Source organism: Urocitellus parryii, chromosome 1 (genome assembly GCF_045843805.1).
Source record: "Urocitellus parryii isolate mUroPar1 chromosome 1, mUroPar1.hap1, whole genome shotgun sequence".
NCBI classification, from domain to species: domain Eukaryota; kingdom Metazoa; phylum Chordata; class Mammalia; order Rodentia; family Sciuridae; genus Urocitellus; species Urocitellus parryii.
Genome location: NC_135531.1, coordinates 250,808,864 through 250,831,894, shown reverse-complemented (window position 1 = coordinate 250,831,894; position 23,031 = coordinate 250,808,864). Strand labels below are relative to the sequence as shown.

General features: G+C 35.4%; 1 protein-coding gene across 1 annotated transcript; it reads left to right on the top strand.

Moving 5' to 3' along the window:
- The first annotated feature begins 336 nt into the window (after positions 1 to 336).
- On the top strand, positions 337 to 21,852 carry Tmem237 (transmembrane protein 237). The gene is made up of 13 exons (XM_026405366.2): positions 337 to 439; positions 2,453 to 2,484; positions 3,093 to 3,103; positions 4,230 to 4,286; positions 5,152 to 5,289; positions 8,955 to 9,075; positions 9,734 to 9,891; positions 12,227 to 12,350; positions 12,766 to 12,957; positions 13,551 to 13,624; positions 14,330 to 14,423; positions 15,503 to 15,624; positions 18,880 to 21,852. The coding sequence occupies exons 1-13, from the start codon at positions 398 to 400 to the stop codon at positions 18,939 to 18,941; spliced, it is 1,227 nt and encodes a 408-aa protein (XP_026261151.2). The 5' UTR covers positions 337 to 397; the 3' UTR covers positions 18,942 to 21,852.
- Positions 21,853 to 23,031: the final 1,179 nt, after the last annotated feature.

Sequence of the window (23,031 nt, the reverse complement as noted above, 5' to 3'; positions counted from 1 at the left end):
CAGCCCTTAACATTTCTAAGAAAAAAATTTACGAAAAAAATTGTCTTTTTTAATACTTATGTGAGATCCGATTTGATTTTATGTTGTGGTTCTTTGAGAAAAAGTTTCTCCACACTTGATGTAGGATGGAGGGTGAGTAGATTTTTTTTTTTTTTTTTTTTTTTTTTTGGAGAAAAGCAGAACTGCCTCGCCTTAATGGAAAGGCAGGCAGGCGCGGATTCCTTCCGTTCTAAGCCAGCCGCCTGTCAAATCGAATGCGGGCGGGGATCTGGCCCAGGGGGTGGCGGCCTCGCCCCGTGCCACGAAGCTCCAGCATCTCGCAGGTCTTGTAAGCCGCGGCGTCGCGGGGAGCGAGGCTCTGGTCCGCTGCATTCGAAGGAGCCCGGGGGAGACCACCATGAGGACCGACGCCGGGCCTCCGCTGGAGGAGGGCCACCCGGTGAGCGGGCGAGGGTCGCGTCTGCCCCTAGGGCTGGCGGGTCCGAGGGTGCCCTAAAGCAGTAGCTATCCTGGGGCAGGGCCGATTCCAGCGTGCGGGGTTCGGGAGGCCTTGCACTGCTGCGTACTGGCCCCTGGAGCCTGTCTAGGGTGGGAAGGGGCTGGGAACAAACAGGAAGTTTCCGACTCCTGAGTTCGCGTTGCCATGACGACGCGTCGCTTCGCCGTCCCCGGGCGGGATGCGGTGCTGCAGCTAAAGCCCGGGTTCCGAGAGCTCCCAGACAGGCCTTTCAGCCTTTCAATCAAGGACTCCTCTCCTATTCTCTACCCCTACCCCCACCACAACAAATCACGGCAAGCACTTAGCCAACCATGGGGGAAACCGTGATCGTAGCCCCATCCCCGCTGGAGTCTCGGCTCCCGGGCAGTTTGGCCACGATCTCGAGGCCCCTTTTCCGTAATGCTGGTTTGGAAAGGTCAAACCAGGTCCCGGCGCCCCCGTCCCCCTCACATCTTCCTCAGGGGTCACGGGCGCTGGACGGCCTGTAAGGCGCAGCTCGATGACGCACTGCGCTTGCGCGAGGCCGGGCAGCCAGGCGGCAGAGTGGCGCTCCGCGCCCAGGTCCGGCGGCCGCTGGCTGGGCTGAAGACGGAATGGGGAAGAAGCAGGTGGTAAGCGAGCCTTAGTAACTTTGGAGCTGTTAGGACTTTTGTCTTCAGTTGAGCCATCTACTTTCGAGGGTCTTAGAGGTTAGGTTTCTGTACGGAGGAAACGTCATTTTTTTTTGCGGGGCTTTTGAGATGCTGCAGTTATCTTGGGTTCTGGGTCCTTGGATAGAACTTGAGATTAGTGCTTTCACCAGACTTTGCCCTCTCATTCTTTTCCAGTTGTAGTTTTGACTATGGAATAGTATTAAGACATCCTGTATTGTCGTAATCTTGTAGCATTTGTGTTAAAACTAGGGTTTGAATGGACTGCTAAATGGAACGTAGTGTGCTGAATGGGACACACTACCAGGGTGTCTAAAATGTAAGTCTTTGGAATCAGTGTCTTCTGCAAGCAGCATGAGCTACCTGGAATATTGAATTCGCTTGTAGGCATTTCTGTATTTATTTTTGAAAGATTTCAGAATGCTTCTTAACTGTAGTACTTTCTGAACTGCACACACTTTTTTTATTCATGTATAGCAGCATATTTGAGCCCACCCCCATTTTTTGGTCTTAAAATCCATTCTAAACTGTGTATTCAAAGTTATTTTTTTTTAAAAAAAGCATATTACCATGTGGCTTAAAACTTCCACTGGCTTCCCATTTAATTCAAACAAAATCCAGATTTCTTCCCTCTGTCTTCAAGGCCCTAATTAATCGGATTCCTTTCTACATGTTCTTGATAACTGTGCTGCAGCCTTGCTTAGTTTTGCCCGAAGGATTTAGCATTTGCTGCCCATTACCTTATTCATTCATGTCTTAGCTCAAGTATCTCAGAGAAACTTTTCCCTAAGTAGCACTCCTCATTTTAAAACCATATATATGTTTATTTATCATATATATATATACATTTTATCATATATAACATGTAGATATATACATATCTACATATTTTATCATAAAATGTGTATTTTTATTATATAAACTTTATCTTCTAATGCTTAATCACTACCATGTAGGCTCAGAAAAGCAGTGATCTCTCTTTTGTTCCCATCCCTAATGCTTAAAATGGAGCCTGGCTTGTGGACAGAAAGAAATGTAAGAAGGAAAGAATTTTATGTGAAATTTAGAAATGGTAGAACAAATTTACACTGACCCATCTGATTTATATCAGTTCCTCCCAGGTTTTGCTGATGAACACAGTTATCAAAAGATTTGAGGATATTCATCTGATCCATTATATTTTCCTGCTGTGTCTGAACAATAGGCTTTTTAGAGGATAGCTTTATGGTACTTGAGATACATGATGGTAAGATGCTCCAGGATTTTACTTACAAGCAATTTTCTTTCTTCCCCTCCCCAATAGCGTCCTCCACGAGCACTTCCACCTGCACCAAGGTAAAAATCTCATTAATTTCATTATTGAATTTTAAAAATGTAAAATGAAAAGTGGAAAAATTGACTAGTACCATTGAAAAAATATGATGCTTCAGAGAAAACTTCCTGAACATTTTAGGAAAAGGGTTCCTAAAGTTTTAAAGGAAAAAAAAAATCCTTGAATCATGAAAATAACAGTTATAATTAAAAGTTCTATTTGAAAGCCTGAATATCAACATGATAGAACAATGAATCCATTCTGAATGTTTTAGTGTCTTGTTTATCAGAATTTTGATCCTCTTTTGTTTGCTAGAATAGTTTCCTCAGAGTTTAAGCTGATTTTAGTCAGTGACAAATAAGAGTTCTTAATCTGCTTAATCCACTTTATTAATAGACAGCAAGGAATATATTCAGGAAAATTTGGGGGTTATTTTATTAGCAGTGCAATTAAAAGGCTTATTAGTTATTACTGATAAGGTAGTTTATAACTAGCTGACATTATAAAAACCATTTTTACTTTAAATTTATAATGATTTAAGTCAGTTTTCATTCATGCAATAAATTTCTAATTAATAGTTTCCTTTTTTGTCTTTGTTGTGCTGATTAAATTTGGTCGGTGTCATATGAAGTGCTGTTCAAGGTGAGTTAGTTTGCTGTTAATATAAAATTTTCTAAATATAGTTTTTGGTGTTCAAATATAAGTTTGAAAGCTGGACATGGGGATATACACCTCTAGTCTAAGCTATTTGGGAGGCTGAGGCAGCAGGATTGCTTCAGCCTGGGAGTACAAGCCAGCCTGGGCAACACAGACCATATTCTAAAAATAAGTGCTCTCTCCCGCTACAAAAATAAAAATCAGTTTGATTTCTTAGTTAGTTTCTCTTAAAATTATATCTGAATAGTGTTATTGATAATAGTATAGTATCTACTAGTCATAATCATCTTCCATGACTTTCATTTATTAAATATGAATGATGTATGACACCAGATTGCTTTATTATAAGAGCACTTCATCCCTGAAAGAAGTTACCCAGAACATAACTGTTGACTAGTTTATAACTGTAAGATAGATTGCCCTTTTTTTGCCCCCTCATTTAGTCAGCATAGGAAAGATCATGCTACACTAACCACTTTCAAATCTCAGTGACTTAATATCATGTAGGATTATTAGAAATAATATTAGGTCAATTGCAAAGTTCATTGTGGCAACAAAGTTGCCCTTCTTTTTCCTCTTCATTAATGATGTGAAATCCTGGTTACTTCTATCTTTTGTTTTTTTAATCTTAACATGCTGCTCTTAACATAGTAGATGACTTTTTCAGTGTTTTGGCCTCCATGTAACACAGATTATTTCTCCCATTCAAGTGCTAACCAGGTCTATCTGCTTAGCTTTTAAAGTCAGACAAGATCAGGAACCTTCTGGGTTGTAGAACCAGAGGCAGATATATATCCCTTCTACTCATAGCCCATTGACTAGAACCCATCAGAGGCCACACCTAAGTGCAAGAGGCTTGGAAGTCAGATGAACGTTTGTTAAACTCACTTTCTATTATCACTGTTTCTGACATTACTGATCAGTGTTCTACTGATGCCACCCTATGGGTTCTCTTTGACCTTGTCAGTTTCTTGCCTTTCCCTTCTAATGTGTAGAAGTTAGCTGGATCCAGGGAAGAGAGGGAAAATATTCCCAACCAACAGTTCTCTTTTGACTCTCCTCTGCATTGAATTTAAGGTAGGCTTTTCTGTTGATGTTCTTTGTTTTATAGATGATGTTTCACAAAGTCGTCCTAAAAGAAAGAAGTCCAGAACCAAAGCTACACTAGGTAAGAAGTTCTTTTTAGCATGGGATCACAGGTTTCCCCAGGATGTGAGATGTGACAAACCTCACAAATCAGGTAGAGACAAGACCCCAGCAATGTACTGAAAGGATAGATTCTGCTAAATTGCTTTCACCGAAGCATTAGTTATTTTCTCACCACCAATAGAGTTTGAGAGTGTTATATTTTCTAAATTTCACTTGATTAATTTCAAAATTAATTCAATGGGGTGAAAAGTAGTTTATTTTAGTTTGCATTTCTCAAATACTAGTGAGGTTATATATTTTAATTTGCTTATTAATACATTTCTATTTCTTATTTTTGTAAAGAAGATAGGCAAGCAAATGTAGTCAAGTGAAATTATTGAAATCCTGTTAAAATATTTCATGAGGGGAGAGATTGAAATGAATGAACAAGTGAAGAGATTAATAAATTACCTGTTTTCTGATTAATTATCTGTGATGACTTCATTATGGGTTAATAATGAAGGACTAGAGGCTGATAAAAATTCTTGAGGCAGGAGACAAGTAGAAGAGTTCTCTATGGTGTCAGCTTTTATAATATTTTTACTTTTTTGATAATTTTAAATATTCTGAACCATTTTGTCGTTCTCCCCTTCTAGTGTTCTTCTTTCTAGCCCTCCCCTACTCTTTTCTTCCTCAGCCTTTCTTATTTCCTCATTTATATGTTTGCTTAACTTAAAGTCTAAAGTTACAAGTGAGGAGGAAGAAAATAAGATTTGAGGCCCAATTCTGATAGAGAAAGTGTTACTTTGCAGGAAACATTTTAGTTAATCTTTTTCCTATCTTTTAAAGACTGATTAATCTCTGTTCAAGTTACCCATGTTTTCCTGCTCTGTTTTCCCCTGTAGCTAGTGCTTCTTTGGAAGGTTTTGATGAGACTGTTGTTCATAGATCATCTGAGGGCATTGAGCCACCAACTAATGAACTCAAAGAGCATCCAGAGGCTCCTGTTCAAAGGAGACAGAGGAAGACGAGGCTACCTCTTGGTATGTGAAGAACCAAGAAAATTAATCCAGCATTACCTCATTTTAACTTGATTATATCTGCAAAGATCTTTTAAAAATTTATTTATTGGTATGTGGTGCTGAGAATTGAACCCAGTGCTTCACACATGCTAGGCAAATGCTCTACCACTGAGCCACAAACCCAGCCCCTGCAAAGATCTTATTTCCAAATTAAGTTATACTTATAGGTTCTGGAAGTTCGGACTTGAAAACATTTTTTTCTTTTCCTTTTTTTTTTTGTTTGTTGGGGGGAGCACAATTTGACACAGAAAACATACACAAACACAAAGAATGGAAAGATGTAGCATGTTAACAGTGGTAGATTTTTAAGAAGGAAGGATGATTTTTATTTTCTTCATTTATATGTTAGCAGTTGTGAGTGGGGGTATGACAATAACATATCTACCCTCATTTTCCCCCCATCCATTTCTCACAGGTGTTTTCTTGCTTTCTTTCTTAAAATATTTACCACTACAACTCCATTGACTTCAGTCAGGAACATGTTACAGGCCTCTTTTGATAATACATGTACAAATTTAGGACTAAAACAGAAAATTCAGATCTTGGTATACATAAGAATTTAGTAAGTGATACCAGGTGTGGTGGTACATCCCTGTAAACCCAGTAGACGCAGGAACCTTAGGCAGGAGGATTAAGTTTAAGGCCAGGCTTACTTACACTCAAAATATTAAAAAGACCCAGACTTCAATCCTCAGTACTGAAAAAAAAAAAAATAGACATTTTAGATTAGTGAAGAAAGCATAACTTCTGCGTTAATGATAATATAATGAAAACATTAGCTGACACTTATTGAGTCTTTATTCTATGAATTGTTCACAAGGTAAACAGAATACTATATCACCTTTTTTTTTTTTTTGTAATGCTTTTTGGCAATGATTTTTTTCAAATTAGAAAACCCAGTGTTTAGAGGAATGGACTCAAACACTGATGGGAGTGTAAACTGACATAGCCTGTCCAGATTGCTAGAAATAAAACAACCCTAATAGCTATGATAATGAAAGAATGTTATCAGCAACATTATTTTAAGAGTAGAAAATGGTAATAACCAAATACTTAACAACATGATACTATAAATAAACATGATTTAGCCAATAAATGGAAACCAATTCTTTCTTTAAAAGAATTGTTAAAGTGAAACAGTGATATGGAAAACTGACTATTGGTAAATCCCAAACAGAGGTTACAAAATAGTATGCATTGGAGGATTCCAATTTTTTTTTTAACAGATTAGTTTCCTGGGGTGGGGTAACAAATTACCACAAATTGGATAGCTTAACTGAAATGTATTCTGGAGGATAAAAATATGAAATCAAGGTGTCCACAGATAGGTCTGCACTTCCCCTAAATGGTCTACGATGAATCCTTCCTTGCTTCTTCTAGCTTCTAGTGATTGTTAAGAATCCTTGGTATTCTTGCATGCCGAGTCTCTGTGGCAGGGAATATACCCCATGTGTTGAGATAACTCAGTTCTGGAGGAATTAATCCTCTACTATTAGAGGACTATTGAAATCTTGAACCTGATTTTGTCTAACCTTGCTCTGTCTACTTTTTTATTGTTTTGCTGTAATAAACTTTAATGTGTGTGTCATGATTTCGAGTTCTGTGAGTCTTTGTAGCATTATGTGGCAGCAAAATGCCAATCTCTGCCTCCATCTTCACATTTTCCCCTGAGTATCTGGGTCCAAATTTTCCTCTTTAAATATAAAGAAATGGGTCATTAGATTTAGGGTTCATCCTAATCCAGTATTACCTCCTCACCTCATCTTAACTTGATTATATCTGCAAAGACCCTTTTTCCAAATAAAGTTATACTGACAGTTTCTTGGAGTTAGGAATTGAAATTTTTTTTTTGAACGCACAATTCAATTTACACATATACAATGAATTGGAAGAATATAGCAGTGTTAAAAGTGAAAGGTTTGGGGCTGGGGTTGTGGCTCAGCAGTATAGCACTGGACTAGCACATGTGAGACCCTGAGTTCAATCCTCGGCACCATGTGAAAATAAACAAATAAAAGTATATAAAAAAGTGAAAGTTTTTCAAAAGGAAAAGTGATTTTATTTTTTTTTTTCATTTATATTGTACTAATTTTCACATAGAGGTATGTCTGGCTTTTATAATAGAAAAAAAGAAAACAGGTTTAGTTAGTGTAAAACAAAGGGAAGAGCATAAGATTGTGAGATTAATGCTGTCCTTTAACATCAGCCCCTGTGAGTAACTTATTACAATTTAGTTTCCCTAATTAATTGTCCTCTTATAAAATAGCAGGTCCTGATTGGATAAAAAAATAGGAGTAAAAAATAATAGGATAAAAAAATAATAGAAAAGAGAGGGGAATGCAGCACAGTTTTGGAAGACAAGTTGAAGTGGATGCCACAGAGCCTGGAGTATGGAATATGAGGAAAAGGCAAGAGCAGAAGAGGGCAGAAGGAAAAACAAACCAGGAACAATTCCCAGAGTTTTACTTCAGTGAAATGATTTATCACTGACTCTAAATATAGTTTAATAAAAGCTACCCTTTTTGTAATTCAATTGACAGATTTGAAAATTAAGATGGATATTAATGACAAGTTTTATAGTTTGCAAAAAAAAATGTCTGTAACAGAAATGACCAATTTCAGAAAACTCAGGATCCAACTAAGCTTGGATTCAGTAAAGACCTGTCACTATCCAGAGTGTACTCCACCTTGCAAGTTGAGCTTTCTGAATTGCAAGATTTTAAAATTTTGTTTTCTTTTGCTTAGAGTGATCACTGTAGGATCCACTGCTTATATAGTCTTTCCAGCTGAGGATGGAATTGTTTTATTCAAATTGAATTTGAATGGATATAAGGGCATTCTTGGGAGCCAGTATTTCCAGGAAGGAAGAGTAGCTAGAAGGTTAGAAGTCTCTGTTGACTCATTTAAACGTAATACCTACCTTGGGTGCAGAAAGGAGTTAACATAGAGAGTTGATACTGCTATTCTTAGCAAGGCTTGCTTGTGAAATTGGTCTTTAGTATATGGGAACTTAGATGGTAAGCACTTCCTTACGCTGACATAAAACTATAAGGGTAGCTCATTGTGCAGTTGTGCATGAAATATAGTTTATGCTGAACTCCTGGGAATCTGAAATTTTGGCATATGCTAAGCCTATTGATTAGCCCTCAATGAAAACCTTGGGTACTAAGTCTCTTTGGCAGAGAGTGGACCCCATGTGTTGTGATAACTCAGTTCTGGAGGAATTAATGCATCCTGTTTGATGCTACTATTAGAGGACTATTAGAATCTTATACCTGATTTTGTCTGGACTTTGCACTGTCTACTTTTTATTCTTTTGCTGTAATAAACTGTAGTAGTGCATGTCATGACTTCTGAGTTGTGTGAATCTTTCTAGCAAATCACTAGACCTGGAGATAACCCAACTCTGGGTGTTAAGATCACTTAACTCTTTTCTATCTGTTTGGCATTGCTATCTTGAATTAGGTGTTGAGAATTTATAGATGTCAGCTTTCAGAAATTAAGAATTTGTAAGAGTAAAAAAAAAATTTTAGCCCCATTAAAATTTTCTTGTCTTACAAGAGTCTTGTACATTACTTTTATTGTTACCTTTTAGTCATTGAAAATATAGTTTATTTTATTTTCAGAGCTGGAGACTTCTTTCACTCAGAAGAAGACATCTAATCCATCTTTATTACGAAATGAAAATGGTATTGATGCAGAGCCAGCTGAGGAGGCTGTTATTCCAAAACCACGAAGGAAGACAAAGTAATAGTTTATTTATCCTTCCAAATCTTCTCTAGGATTATTCAGATGTTTAATTCAGAGCTACCAAGGGTAGTTTCTTATTAGGTCAATATTTTTTGGTATATCTCTAGCATAAGTAGTATTATGAAATATCAAACCAACCTACTGTTAAATTTGAAAAGAGGTAAAAACTAAGAAAGGAAAAAAATCAATATTGTACTTAAAAAAAAACCTAAGGAGTCATCTCTAAGAAATAATAGAGACTATTTTATATAAATTACAAAAAATTAGATATTAAAAATTAAAGGTAATAAATTAGGCCATTTGATTTATCTCCTCATGTTAATAGAATTTGAATTATGATTATTTTAGCAATAGTAATACTATGTATTTTAGCACAGGAGATTGTCCTGGGGTAAAATAGAATGATGTAAGAAATACCCTGAAAGTTATGTAACATATTTTATTTGAAAGTGATGCTGCAAAGTGATTGATTTATATATGGAATCATATAATTTTAAGTCTGGAAATATCTACATTTTCCAGATGAGAAAACTGAGGCCCAGAGAAATGTTTTACTCATTTGAGTAAAAAACTATTTCTTGACTCTAAGTCTTGGACTCTTTAAAAATTCAAGAATCTTTTTTTTTTTTTAACCTAATGTTCTCCCTGATTATAGGAAAACCCAGAAAGCGCAGTTACAGTATGCCAATGAACTAGGAGTAGAAGATGAAGACATAATCACTGATGAGCAAACAACTCCAGAACAACAGTCCAGATTCACTGCACCCACTGGCATTAGCCAGCCTGTAGGCAAAGTATTTGTGGAAAAAAGCCGTAAGTAGTTTCTTATTTTGTAGTATTACCTCTTTAAAAATTATGTAAGGAAATCCTTTGCCTTCTAATTATATTTCTGCAATCTGAAAAAAATGTGGACAGTAATTTATATACTGAATTTATCACCACACTTTATCAGGAGAGTGAAAACTGGACAACCCTAAATGTAAAATAAGGGGAGTGATTTCAGAAGGCTAGGCTTTGTCTATAATAACCTATTTTTTGGTATTAAAATCTTCATAGAGAATTTTTCATTTCATGGGAAGATTCTAATGAAAAATTATCTACCATATACATATACACAGTTTGATCTCAAATATAGAAAAATGCATAGGACAAAAGACTTGAAGGAAATATACCAGAATATTAATGCTGGTTCATTGTGAGTTATGAGTAATTTTTATATCTCCCCCCATTCCCAACCATTTCTTCATGTTTTATTGTTCTTGATCAGTTTTTGTCAAATGGTAGTGGTTATGGTAGTAGGGCAGGTAATAGTATAATTCAAGTAAAACAAAAGAGAAACTACGTGATGATACTACCATATTGAATAAGAAATACATCTTTGTAGCTAAATATATATTTTTTGGAAAAATAGTTCTGATGTTGTGTAGCATGTACTGCTTATAAGACTGGGCTTGCCAGAGCAATTAGAAGAAAGAAATTAAAGGGATACAGATATGAAAAGAGGAACTCAAACTATCACTATTTGCTGATGACATGATTCTATATTTAGAAGATCCAAAAAATTCCATCAGAAACATTCTAGAACTAATAAATGAATTTAGCAAAGTAGTAGGATAAAAAAATTACACCTATAAATCAAATGTGTCCCTCTACATTCAATTCCTGTTAAGTTTCCAATGACATTCTTCATAGAAATAGAAAAAGCAATCATGAAAATTATCTGGAAAAATAAGAGGCCCAGAATAGCCAAAGCAATCCTTAGCAAGAAAAGTGAAGCAGGAGGCTAAACTCTGGAACCAACTTTGGTGCCCTTCAACAGATGAATGGATAAAGAAACTGTGGTTTATATATATACAATGGAATATTACTCAGTCTTAAAGAAGAATGAAATTATGGCATTTTCCAGTAAATGGGTGAAACTAGAGAATATTATGCTAAGCAAAATAAGCCAATCTCAAAGAACCAAAGGCCAAATGTTTTATCTGATATGCGGATGCTAATTCACAATAAGGGGGGAGTAGAGGTATTTTGGGCTTGAAAGGAGAGTGAAGGGAGGGAAGAAAGGGAGGGGAGGGGTCACAGGGGTAGGAATGATAGAAGAATGAATCAGACATTAGTACCCTATGTGCACATATGATTACATGACCTTTGTAACTCTACATCATATATAACCAGACAAATGAGAAATTACACTTCACTTATTTATGATGTGTCAAAATGCATTCTACTCTCATGCATAACTAATCAGAACAACAACAACAGGGCTTGCAGTTAATTTTAACTTTGGCTGCTGCAATAACAACAGACACTTATTTCTTATGGTTCTGGAAACTGGGAAGTCCAAGACAGGTGCTGGCAGAGTCTATTTTTGGTGATGGCTCTTTTCCTGGCTTGCGGATGTCATTTTATATGGTGGAGAGAGCTCTGGTATATCTTCCTCTACTTAGAAGGACACTAATCCCAACATGGGACCCACCCTTGTGACCTCATGTAAGCCTGATTACTTCCCGGTACCTCTTCCAAATACTAGCACACTGGGGTTTAGCTCAAACCTATGAATTTTGTGGGACATATTCACTTTATATTACAGTGTTTAAGAAATCCTGCCCCAAGTGTGATCATGACCATGTCCTACTCCCATGGATATATTCTGGATAATCTTAAGATAAATTTATGAAACAATTAATTTCTTTTTGTCATTACAGAAGCCATGCTATACATCTTGGTGTCTTTTCCTAAGAAATTAATTGGTTTTTAAATATTGACTTAACGTTGATAGTATAGGCATTTAAACTTTAATACTTCTTAAATCTCTGAATCTGAATTTTATAGACTATGTCATGTTAAGGTTTTTAGACTTTGAGTTGAAAGTTTATTATTAAATATAATTGATTTCTAAAATAGTTACTTTAACATCAATTTGTTGAGAAGTGCATTGATGTTGCTTATCTTTTAAAAAGATGAAGAAATTGTATGATTAAGTAACACCTCCCCCTACATACACACACAAAAAAAGAAAAAAGGTATGAGTCAAAGAGATTTTTATTCGGAAAAACAGCAACATTTCAGTCTTAGGATGAAGCTTCTTAAGTATGGAATAATAGGTTCTCTCTTGCTAGTTTTTCATAATTGTATTCTGTGTGTTTAGGGCGATTCCAGGCTGCTGATCGTTCAGAATTGATCAAGACCACAGAAAACATAGATGTGTCAATGGACATGAAACCTTCCTGGACCACCAGAGATGTGGCACTTTCAGTACACCGAGCTTTTAGGTGGCTGCTTTTATTGAACTTAAGATAAATATTAACTGGGTTTCATAATTTAAAATGAAAGAAAAGTCTTAGCTGTTTAATTCTGTTAATGTAATTGCAATTTAAAATGGGTTATAAAAATTATTTTTTAAGCCTTCCAATAAAGTTAAACTACTTGCCAATTAGTGTAAAGAAAAAGAACAGGCTTGGGGCTGGAGATGTAGCTCTGTAGTATAGCACTTGCCTAGAATGCATGAGGCCCTGGCTTCAATTACTGAGCGTGTGCACACACTTGCTTGCATACACATACACACACAGTCTTGTTTTTAGTTTTGATAATATGTCAATTTTTATTCTTTTATGTGAAAAAAATTAAAAATATTTCAGCCTTTTACTTAAGTAGTTTGTGTATAATAGTTAACCCTTTTTCATGCAGGATGATTGGTCTGTTTTCTCATGGCTTCTTGGCTGGCTGTGCTGTATGGAATATTGTTGTGATATATGTTCTAGCTGGAGATCAGCTGTCTGACCTCTCCAACCTTTTGCAACACTATAAGACCTTAGCGTATCCATTCCAGAGTCTCCTTTACTTACTTTTGGCTTTAAGTACAGTTTCAGCTTTTGACAGGTAAGATGTTGTGACTAAATATTCCTCTAACTTTTATTCAAGAGAAAATACTGAAAGAAATGTGTCTCTGAGTATGTCAGTTTTTAAAATAGAATTATAGAATATTAGTATTTCTTTACCATTTTTAAGCCAGTCTTTGAATCAGGGTGACTTATTTTAACATTATTACATCTGCAAAGACCCTATTTCCAAATAAGGTCATGTTTATAAGTACCAGAAGTTAGGAGTTCACCATATTTTTGGAGGGAATGCAATATAATCCATTAAATGCAAATATACCCCTCTTTGTAACCTAATGATATGGGTAATAGAAAAAGGTAGAAGCTAATGAATTTTACAGATCAAGTATAATTTGTTTCTTCAGTATGTCTAAACTGCAGAGTAATGTTTCCTAAAATAGCCTTCTAGTTAGGTATTTTGTGTGGCCTTTGTAAAGAAAATATTCTTGTGTAAGTATAAATTATAGATATGTAAAAAGCCTAGTAATAAACAATATATTTGGTAATAGAATAAAAAAGGAAAAAAATGTAGAAAAGTAAATTTTATTAAAAGTTTACAATTGCACTGTGATGAGAAGCTTTTGTATTTTCTAGAATTGACTTTGCTAAAACGTCAGTAGCAATCCGAAATTTTTTTGCCCTGGATCCAACAGCTTTAGCGTCTTTCTGTGAGTAATAGTTTAATTTTTATGTAATACTTGAATTATATTGTAATTTTGACCCAGGAAAAATATAATCTTATTTTTAAAAAAGTTTATATTATTACTTAGAAATTACTACCTATAGATGTTTAGTGAATTTGTAATTAAAAACATGGTAGATATAATTTTGATGTTATTTTTCACTAGAGGTTCATCTAAATATCTTGTAAAGGTTTCATTTGTACATGAAGACCTGGGTTCAATCTCTAGCACTAAAAAGAAACGAATAAATAAAAGTTTAACTTGTGTTCTATATTTAGAAATTTTAGTATTTTTAAAAACTTTTAGTTTTTTTTTTTCAACTTTACATTAAACAGAATCAACCTTTTGGTAGCAAGCACCATTTGGTATCTTTCTGGTAATTTAGAATACATTTTATTCTAGATTATGAGAATATTAATAGAGCTAGTTTTGGAACCTTGAGAAAGTTCATTTAATTTCTTAAAAGATCTTCTAGGTTCCTCTTAGTTTTAATGATAAAATATCATCTAAAGGACTGTATTGTGTTCTTGAAAAATACTATAAGGCTCTCTATTGAAATTGATCAAGTGAATGTCTTTGATACCATCACTCACTAAAGTATATAGTATTTTTGACCTTAAAGAAATATATAGGTCAAAATAAACTTGAGTTGTTAAAAATTATTAGTAATTTTATCTGTCTTTTTCTCAGTGTACTTGACTGCTCTTATACTATCTCTGAGTCAGCAAATGACAAGTGACAGAATCCACCTTTATACGCCTTCTTCTGTTAATGGTAGCCTCTGGTAAGAATTTATAGTAACATGTTAATGGTAATAACAGCAATAGTGGAAATAATAGAATTTTTCCTTCTATGCTTTTTTTTGGTTTCAGGAATTGAACCCAGGGCACTTAACCATGGAGTCATATCCTCAGCCCTTTTTTGTATTTTATTTAGAGACAGGGTCTTGCTGAGTTGCTTAGAGCCTCCTTGAGTTGCTGAGGCTGGCTTTGAACTTTCCGTTCTTCTGTCTCAGCCTCCCCAAGTCAATGGGATTACAAATGTATGCTACTGTGCCTGGCCCTTCCATTCTTTTTATATTTTCATTTATAAATAATATTAAGACCCTGTTTTGATTTCCAAAAATAAGGAAAGGAAATCCTTATTCCTTTGGTTAATTGATAGCTATTGTTATAAATGCCTCCATTTTAAATAAAATGTCTTCTTTTCAAAAGTATAAATTTAGGGGGCTGGGATTGTGGCTCAGTGGTAGAGTGCTCTCCTAGCATGTGTGAGGCACTGGGTTTGATTCTCAGTACCACATAAAAATAAATAAAATAAAGATATTGTGTCCATCTACAACTAAAAAAATTTTTTTTAAAAGTTAGATCTTTAAAATAAGTCATCATTTGATGGACTAGATGGAAGAGTGGTTGGAATAGATTCAGAAAAACCAAGCATGCTAGAAAGAGAAGAGTAGGGAGAGCCAACATTTGTAGATTAGTGGCCAAACATAGAGCTGACAGGATCCTGAGGTTTGAGTTTAAACTCAGAGGGGACAGTCCTTGGGAGAGTGGCTTGGGGAATGGGAAAGATACTTAATTGAAGAAAAAGACTATGGTAGTTGGAAGGGAAACTTTTAGGAAACATTTTGGGAACACTAACTTTCCATTTATGTTAATGTTAACAGCAGATCTATTTACAGTTTTAATAACCTTTGAACCTTATTCTCCTGATGTATATGGTGTATTTCATAGGGAAGTTATATTTTATTTCATGTTTTGTTATTTTACTGCTTCCCCCACCCCAAATTCGTAAAATAACTGCATTTGGGTATATAAACCAAAATAAAGATGTTTCTAATGAGTGTTTCTGTATCTCCAGGGCAGCAGGAATTGAGGAACAGATTCTCCAGCCATGGATTGTGGTGAATCTGGTGGTGGCTCTTCTTGTTGGATTATCTTGGCTTTTTTTGTCTTATAGGCCAGGCATGGATCTTAGTGAAGGTATTCAAGAGAAAATGATACAAAATATCCTGAATTCTTCTCTAATTATTTCATAAATCTTATAATATTTTAAAACAAAGATATATTCAAAATAAAATAGTTCAAAAAGAATAAAAATAAAGTGGTCTAACAGAGTGACAGGAGAAGCATGGAGAAGGACCTAGAGAGCGGGAGGGTGGAAGTGAATGGGGGCATCTGCTGAACTTTTGCATAATCAAGAGGTATTTCTCCTCTTGGAATCCTCAAGTAATTTATAGAAATTCTTTGTTCTTTGCTATTCTTAGTATCTTTCTGATGAAAGTATTTCTAAACTTAAAATAAATTGTGCTTTATCCATGTTGTCTCTGTCAGATACATATTCAAATAAATTATTCTTATCACTTCCTCTACTTGGTAAAAATTCTTTAAATTTTTTTAGTATATTTATTTATTTTATGTGGTAAGTTAGAGATGACTATAAAGACTGCTACTCTTCTCATTGAAAGATGGGGTGTAATTACATTTTCCTTGAAACTAGGCTTGCCTTTTGACTTCTTTGTATAAGGGAAGCAGAAGTGATGTTTGGGAAAGCGGGACACAGTCATAATGTAGCTCACAGACTCTACTCAGACTTCTTGGAACATTTGCTTGTGGATTTTCCTCTTTAAAAAATTTGTTCTCTTTAGATATACGTGACAATAGAGTGTATTTTGACATATTATACATATATGGAGTATGACTTATTCTAATTAAGATCCCATTCTTGTGGCTCTACATGTTGTGGAGTTTCACTTATGTTCAAACATGAACATAAGAAACTTATGTCTGATTCATTCTATTGTCTTTCCTATTCCCATTTCCCCTTCTTTCCCTTCATTCTCCTTTGTTTAATCCAGTGAACTTCTATTCTTCCTTCTCCCACTCTTGTTGTGTGTTAGCATCTGCATATCAGAGAGAACATTCTACCTTTGTTTTTTTTTAGGATTGGCATATTTCAGAGAGCATTGATAGTCTCCAGATCCCTCCATTTACCAGCAAAAGTCCTAAAGTCATTCTTTTTTATGGCCAAGTAATATTCCATTATGTATATATACCTCATTTTAAAAGAAACTTTAAAAAAATTGTTTTAAGTTGTTGATGGATCTTTATTTATTTGTGGTGCTGACAACTGATCCCAGTGCCTCACATATGCTAGACCAGTGCTCTACCACTGAGCCACAACCCTAGCCCTTTCTTTATCCATTCATCTGTTGAAGGGCACCTCAGTTGGTTCCATAGCTTAACTATTATGAATTGGGCTGCTATAAACATTAATGTGGCTGCTACAACTGTACTATGCTGATTTTAAGTCCTTTGGGTATATACTGAGAAGTGGAATAACTGGGTCAAATGGTGGTTCCATTCCAAGTTTTCTGAGCAATCTCCATATTGCTTTCCAGACTGGTTGCACCAATTTGTAGCCCCACTAGCAATATATGAGTGTACCTTTTCCCTTGCATCTTCACCAACATTTATTGTTACTTATATTCTTGATAATTGCCATTCTGACTAGAGTGAGAAGTAATTTTAATTTGCATTTCTCTAATTATTTTTAGAGATGTTGAACATTTTTTTCATATATTTGTTGGCCATTTTTATTTCTTCTTCTGTGAAGTGTCTGCTCAGTTCCTTTGCCCATTTATTGATTGGGTTATTTGTTTTTTAGGTGTTAAGTTTTTTGAGTTCATTATATATCCTGGAGATTAATGTTCTATCTAAGGTGCAGGTGGTGGCAAAGATTTTCTCCCATTCAGTAGGCTCTCTCTTTGCATTCTTAATTGTTTTCTTTGCTGTTGGCACAAATTCCTAACCCTTCATGGTATAACATAGTATTTAGTTATCTTGCCTTTAATATGCCCAGTGTCTAGTGAGATTTACTAATCTCTACAGCCAGGCCCTTTTTGAACACCTGACAAGAAGAGTGTTAGCAGACTGCTAGCCCAACAGCAATGCATTAGGAACTGCTTAGTAGTGCACATTGCACTTCCTTGACAGGTGTTCTACATTTCTATCCTTAAATCTTTCTTTTGGATATTTTCTGGAATTTGGTTATTATTTTTTATTTGATTAATTAATACAACTTGTTTGTCCCAGAAGTGTGAGAATGGAGAATCTTCCCATCATTTTTATTTATAAAAACCAGGACAAAGACTATTATCTTCTTATGTATTTTCATTCATAAGTGTACCTTTTTGCATTGCAATTCTCAAGTTGCTCCAGTAAATATCCTGTTGCTTTATTCATTTCGATGTACTTAAAATATTTTTTAAAAGTCTTCTGCTTTATATATTTTGTTATTTTTCTCTCAGTATAGTTTTGATTATTCAAAGAATTTTTCATCTAGTTACTTACATTAGAGGAATCTATTTTACTAGATTCTCAAAGTTTTCTTTTTTATATTTCTTGGCATTTTGATGAATTACATTATCTATGCTAAGTAAAATGTCAACTGATACCATTCTGTGCTGTGGTTGGGACTAAAGATGCATCTGGCTGGCTTGTGCAATATTCAGTCTAAATCATAAAGTATGTATTGTACAGTAAATATATCTAGAAACCTGCTCTTTTTTAGGGCCATGTGAGTCATATAACATTTTATTTCCATATGGATAAATATAGAATGAGGACAATGCCTAGCTTATTGGATTGTTTTGGTGATCCAATGGAATAACACATTCAACATACCCTACTACACACCTAATATTAGTTCCAAGTCCTTCCTTCATATATGTTCCTTACACTTTAAATTATATGACCACTATAAAATTAGACTTTTTATCTGTACAATAATTCTTGTCTAGTGAATTAAATTTCCTGTTAAGATTTAATATATTGTATGCATTATATTATATAGTTTTATTTCAGGCTTTATGATAAATTTAAAACTTAAACATTTAAAAATGTAAAATGTGGGGCTGTGGCTGTGGCTCAGCGGTAGTGCACTTGCCTGGAATGTGTGAGGCACTGGGTTTGATTCTCAGCACCCCATAAAAATAAATAAAGTAAAGGTCTATCAACAACTAAAAAAAAAGAAAAGAAAAAAAAAGTAAAATGTGTACGTTTATTATTAGCTCACTTTTTAAATCAGATTTCACTGTCAAGAATTCTTACTTGAGGGTTTGTGTTACTGTGTATTATGCCAATATTTTAAGAGACTGTTTATAACTAAGCTTTGTAAATCTTTGTGAGATGCTAGGAAACCACTTTTAAATATGATCTCTTCATTTTCTTCTCCAGAGTTAATGTTCTTCTCTGATGTGGACGAATATCCTGATACAGAAATCAAAGCCTCTTCATAATACCAACTCATGTTCAGAGGAATAATGACGCAGTATTTTTTCCATTTTTGTTTTTAAGTGTATTTTTATAAGATATGTATATGTGTATTTTTAGTTGTTTTTTGTTACATAATACTGGAAATTTTCTCAAAATTATGGAAAATGTTAAATTTGTACCTCAATTTATACTTAAACATTAATTTCTATAGTATTATCATCTTAATGGCGAAGGAGATAATGAGCCAGAAACCAGCCGGTAAAAGAGTTTATTTTTTATTCTTTCAAATTAGTTATTTTCATAAGCATTATCTGAAAAAGCACTAATTCTGGAAAACCCACGACTTTGGTGTTAAATTTAGGGAATAGGCTAGAAGGGAAAAAAAGGCCTTCATTATTTATTTTTGATGTCTCCTTATTGAACAAATTGAAATATGAAACTTGTCTTCTTTGAATCTGGCTTAGTGGTTGTGTGTCATGAAATAATTATAATATGATGTAATTTAGCCTGAAAGATGCTTTTCTTATGGCTAATAAAATGGAAGTATATCTTTTTGTTTGAAAAATTTTATAACCTAAAATGTTAATCTCCCTTTGAAATTTGTACCAGTGATTTCCATGTCTGGTTAGGGAGCTTTAAAAAACAAACAGCAGGGCTGGGGTTGTGGCTCAGTGGTAGAGCACTTGCCTAGCATGTGTGAGGCCCTGGGTTCAATTCCCAGTACCACATATAAATAAATAAATAAAATAAATGTTCATTGACACCTAAAAAAATATTTAAAAAAAACAAAAAACCCAAAACAAACATACATAGCAAAAGAGAAGCTGAGCCAGTCAGGAGACCTGTGAGCTTGTTGAGCTAACACTTCTGATTGACTGCTGCAGTATCCTTTCTTGTTTCTTGTTTTGAGTAATAAGAAATATGGATAGAAATTCACCATCCCTATTTGTAAGCTCTTTGTTGGAGAGATCTTTGGCTTTCTAGGAAATCCTACTCTTGAGGTGGATCCTGCACTGAAAAAGGTATCTTCAGGGCTGTATCCAGTGGTTCCTCACCTGGCATGTGTGAGACTCGACAGCTCAAGACAATGATAAAATTTGCTGGGTGAAGAGGTGGTTTAAAGGCTGTTCAGCACATCCATAAAACTATTGTGCCTGCACTGATTGGCAAGCAATAAAGATTGTGGAATAGAAGAGGACTGATAAATTGATAACGGAGACAGATGGCCCTGAGAAGCATTCTGTATCTGATGGCAGCACCATGTAGAAATGTCCTTTGCTATTGGTAAGGCTGGAGCTGCTAAACAGCTGTTTGCCCTGCTGTCACAGAACTGTGAATCCTGGCAACTCGGAAGTCATTCTGCCAGTTCCAGCTTTCCCTGCTGTCTGCCATGATTCTCTTGCTGAACAAGGTGGGCAGTGTAGGGGTTCATGATCCTCCCTGTCAGCAAACTGCTGGGAAGCCATGCTCATTATTGCTGAGGCTTATCATACCTGAAGTCTGTCACCAAGGAGAAATATGGGGGCTCTGCTACTGATGTGGAGGATTGTGATAGGTTGAACAGTGGCCACTAAAGATGTCTATGTCTTAATCCCTGGAATCTGTGAATATATTACTTATACAGCAAGAGAGATTTTGTAGATGAGATTAAGGTAATGAGCCTTGAAATGGGAGAGTATTCTGTATTATCCAGATGACCTAGTATAATCTTATGAGTCTTAAAAGCAGAGAACCTTCATGTCTTGATCAAAGAGAAAGATGCTAGTTGTGATGTTGCTGATTTTAAGATGCAGGAGAGGTCTGTGAGAGAAGGAATGTGAGTGTCTTCAGAGGAATAGAGAAAAACCTTTGGCCAACAGCCAGCAAGGAAACAGAGATCTTGGTCCCAAACCTGCAAGAAACTTAATTCTGCCAACATCCCAGATGAACAAAGAAACATCTTTTCTTAGAGCCTCCAGAAAGGAATGAAGCTCTGTGGAAACCTTGATTTTGGCCCTATGATACCCCACATTAGACTTGGTACACAGAACTATAAGATAGCAAATGTGTTGTCTGAGCTGCTAAATTTGCTCCTAAAGTCCTAGAGAATAAAGAAGCCTAGAGCTGCTATGGAATGCAACTGGGAAAGCTGGCATGAGTATGGTTGTCTTAGAATTCTTTCAGGTCTGGGAAATATGACCTGGACTTCAAATCTCCTGATGACCCCAGGCAGGTACAAAATCCTAGAGCCACTGGTGCACTTGAACAAATCCTTCATCAGGGAAAACCTAAGTGTCTATTAAAGATTCCTTTGATTATGATGATTGGGAAACAGGAAAGAAGTTTTATTGCAAATGAATGCCCCAGGATTTAGGGAATAATCTCACTGTGGCTAAGTCAAGGCAGATCGCTATGGCTATAGATGAGAATATCAGACCTATTAGATTCTCTAAGGATGAGGTTTAGGTTTGTGGGAAGACAAAAAACAAACAAACAAACAAAAACAGTGGTAGCCTTCTAGAGGCTCATGTAATGTAGTTAGCCATAGGTAGGCAAAGGAGTAGAAGAACCTAGGAGGGAATTGTGGGTCAGATTAATAGGATGCTGTGAACAGGAAGTTTATAGGATATATGGGATTTCTACCAATGGAGATGGGGCCCCCAGAAAAAGCCACAGCTAGGTGAACCCTGAGGGCTTTTTATTTGAAATTGATCAAAACAGAATGTTGAGAGACAGTATAACAGTAACTAATATAGATCAACCTAGATTTAATCGTTGTTAACAATTTGCATCATTTGTCTTTTCTTTGTATGTTCTTTTTTTGTTTCAAAGTCTTGAAAATAAATTGCTAAAATCATGGCATTTCACTTGAGTATGTCAGCATGTGGCTCTAAAAATAAGGACACTTGTTTGTGTAAGTACAATGTTACTAAAACAGTTGGAAAACAATAATTCTATAATATCTAATATCCAGTCCATTCTCAGATTTTCCCACTTGTTTCTGTAGTAGTCAAGGTGTACACATTTATTTTTCGTTTTGTCTCCCTTATCTCTTTGTTTAAATTGGTTTCCTTACCTTTTGTCCCCCTCCACAACATTTCCTAAAAATATTTTTTCAGTTGTAGATGGACACAATGCCTTTATTTTATTTATTTATATGTGGAGCTGAGGATTGAACCCTGTGCCTCACACATGCTAGGTGAGCACTCCACTGCTGAGCCACAACTCCAGCCCCCTCCAAAACACTCTTTAATGAGAATTTTCACGGAGACGAACAGAATCAATTGATTATAAAAAAAATTAATATAGTGATATCCTTTGTATACTTTGTCAGTGTCTCCCAATAACACTTTGTGAAACTATAGTATTAATGTCACAGCCAGGATGTTGAAATGGATCACCCACCCATCTTATTTGGATTTTCTCAGTTTTAATTTCTATAGAGTTGTACCTTCTGTGTAAATCTGTGTATTGGCCATCACAGCCAAAATATAGAACAATTCCACAAATTCCTTCATGTTGTTATTTTTAACCATGCCCAAATCACTTCTGCAGTATACCCCTGTACCCCTGACTCTAACCCCTGGGAACCATTAATCTGTCTTATGTTTTGAAAATTTTGTCATTTCAATAATATTATCAATTTAATCATACAGTATATTATCTTTTGAGATTGCCTTTTTTTCTGCCCTGCATAATTCCCTGTCAATTTCATCCCAGTGTGTGTATCAATGGTTCATTGCTGACCAGTATTACAAGGTATTTTGTGCTGCACTATTTACCTGTGAGAGGACATCTAAACTGATTCTGGTTTTGGCTATTACAAATAAAACTTATAAGTGTTTGTATATAGATTTTTGTGTGAATATTAGTTTTCATTTCTCTGGGATAAATACCCAGGAGTGTAATTGATGGGTTGTATGGTAGTTGCATGTGTAGGTTTTTAAAAGTTTTCTAGAGTGGCTGTTTGTATGCTACACATTGCCACAATTTTTTTTTTTAACAGTCCAAGCCACTTTTGTTTTAGAGTGTCTCACATTTTGGACTGTCTGACTTTTTCCCTATAATGTCATTTAATTTTTTTTTTTTTTCAAACAGAAGTTTCGGTAGACTGGAGCCTAGGTCTAGAAGTTT

Coding starts and splice junctions, on each gene's coding strand:
- Tmem237 (XM_026405366.2), top strand. CDS start 398: ATGAGGACCGACGCCGGGCCTCCGCTGGAGGAGGGCCACCCG. Junction 5,290..8,954: donor GAAGACGAGGCTACCTCTTG/GTATGTGAAGAA, acceptor TTTTATTTTCAG/AGCTGGAGACTTCTTTCACT. Junction 12,351..12,765: donor TCAGTACACCGAGCTTTTAG/GTGGCTGCTTTT, acceptor TTTTTCATGCAG/GATGATTGGTCTGTTTTCTC.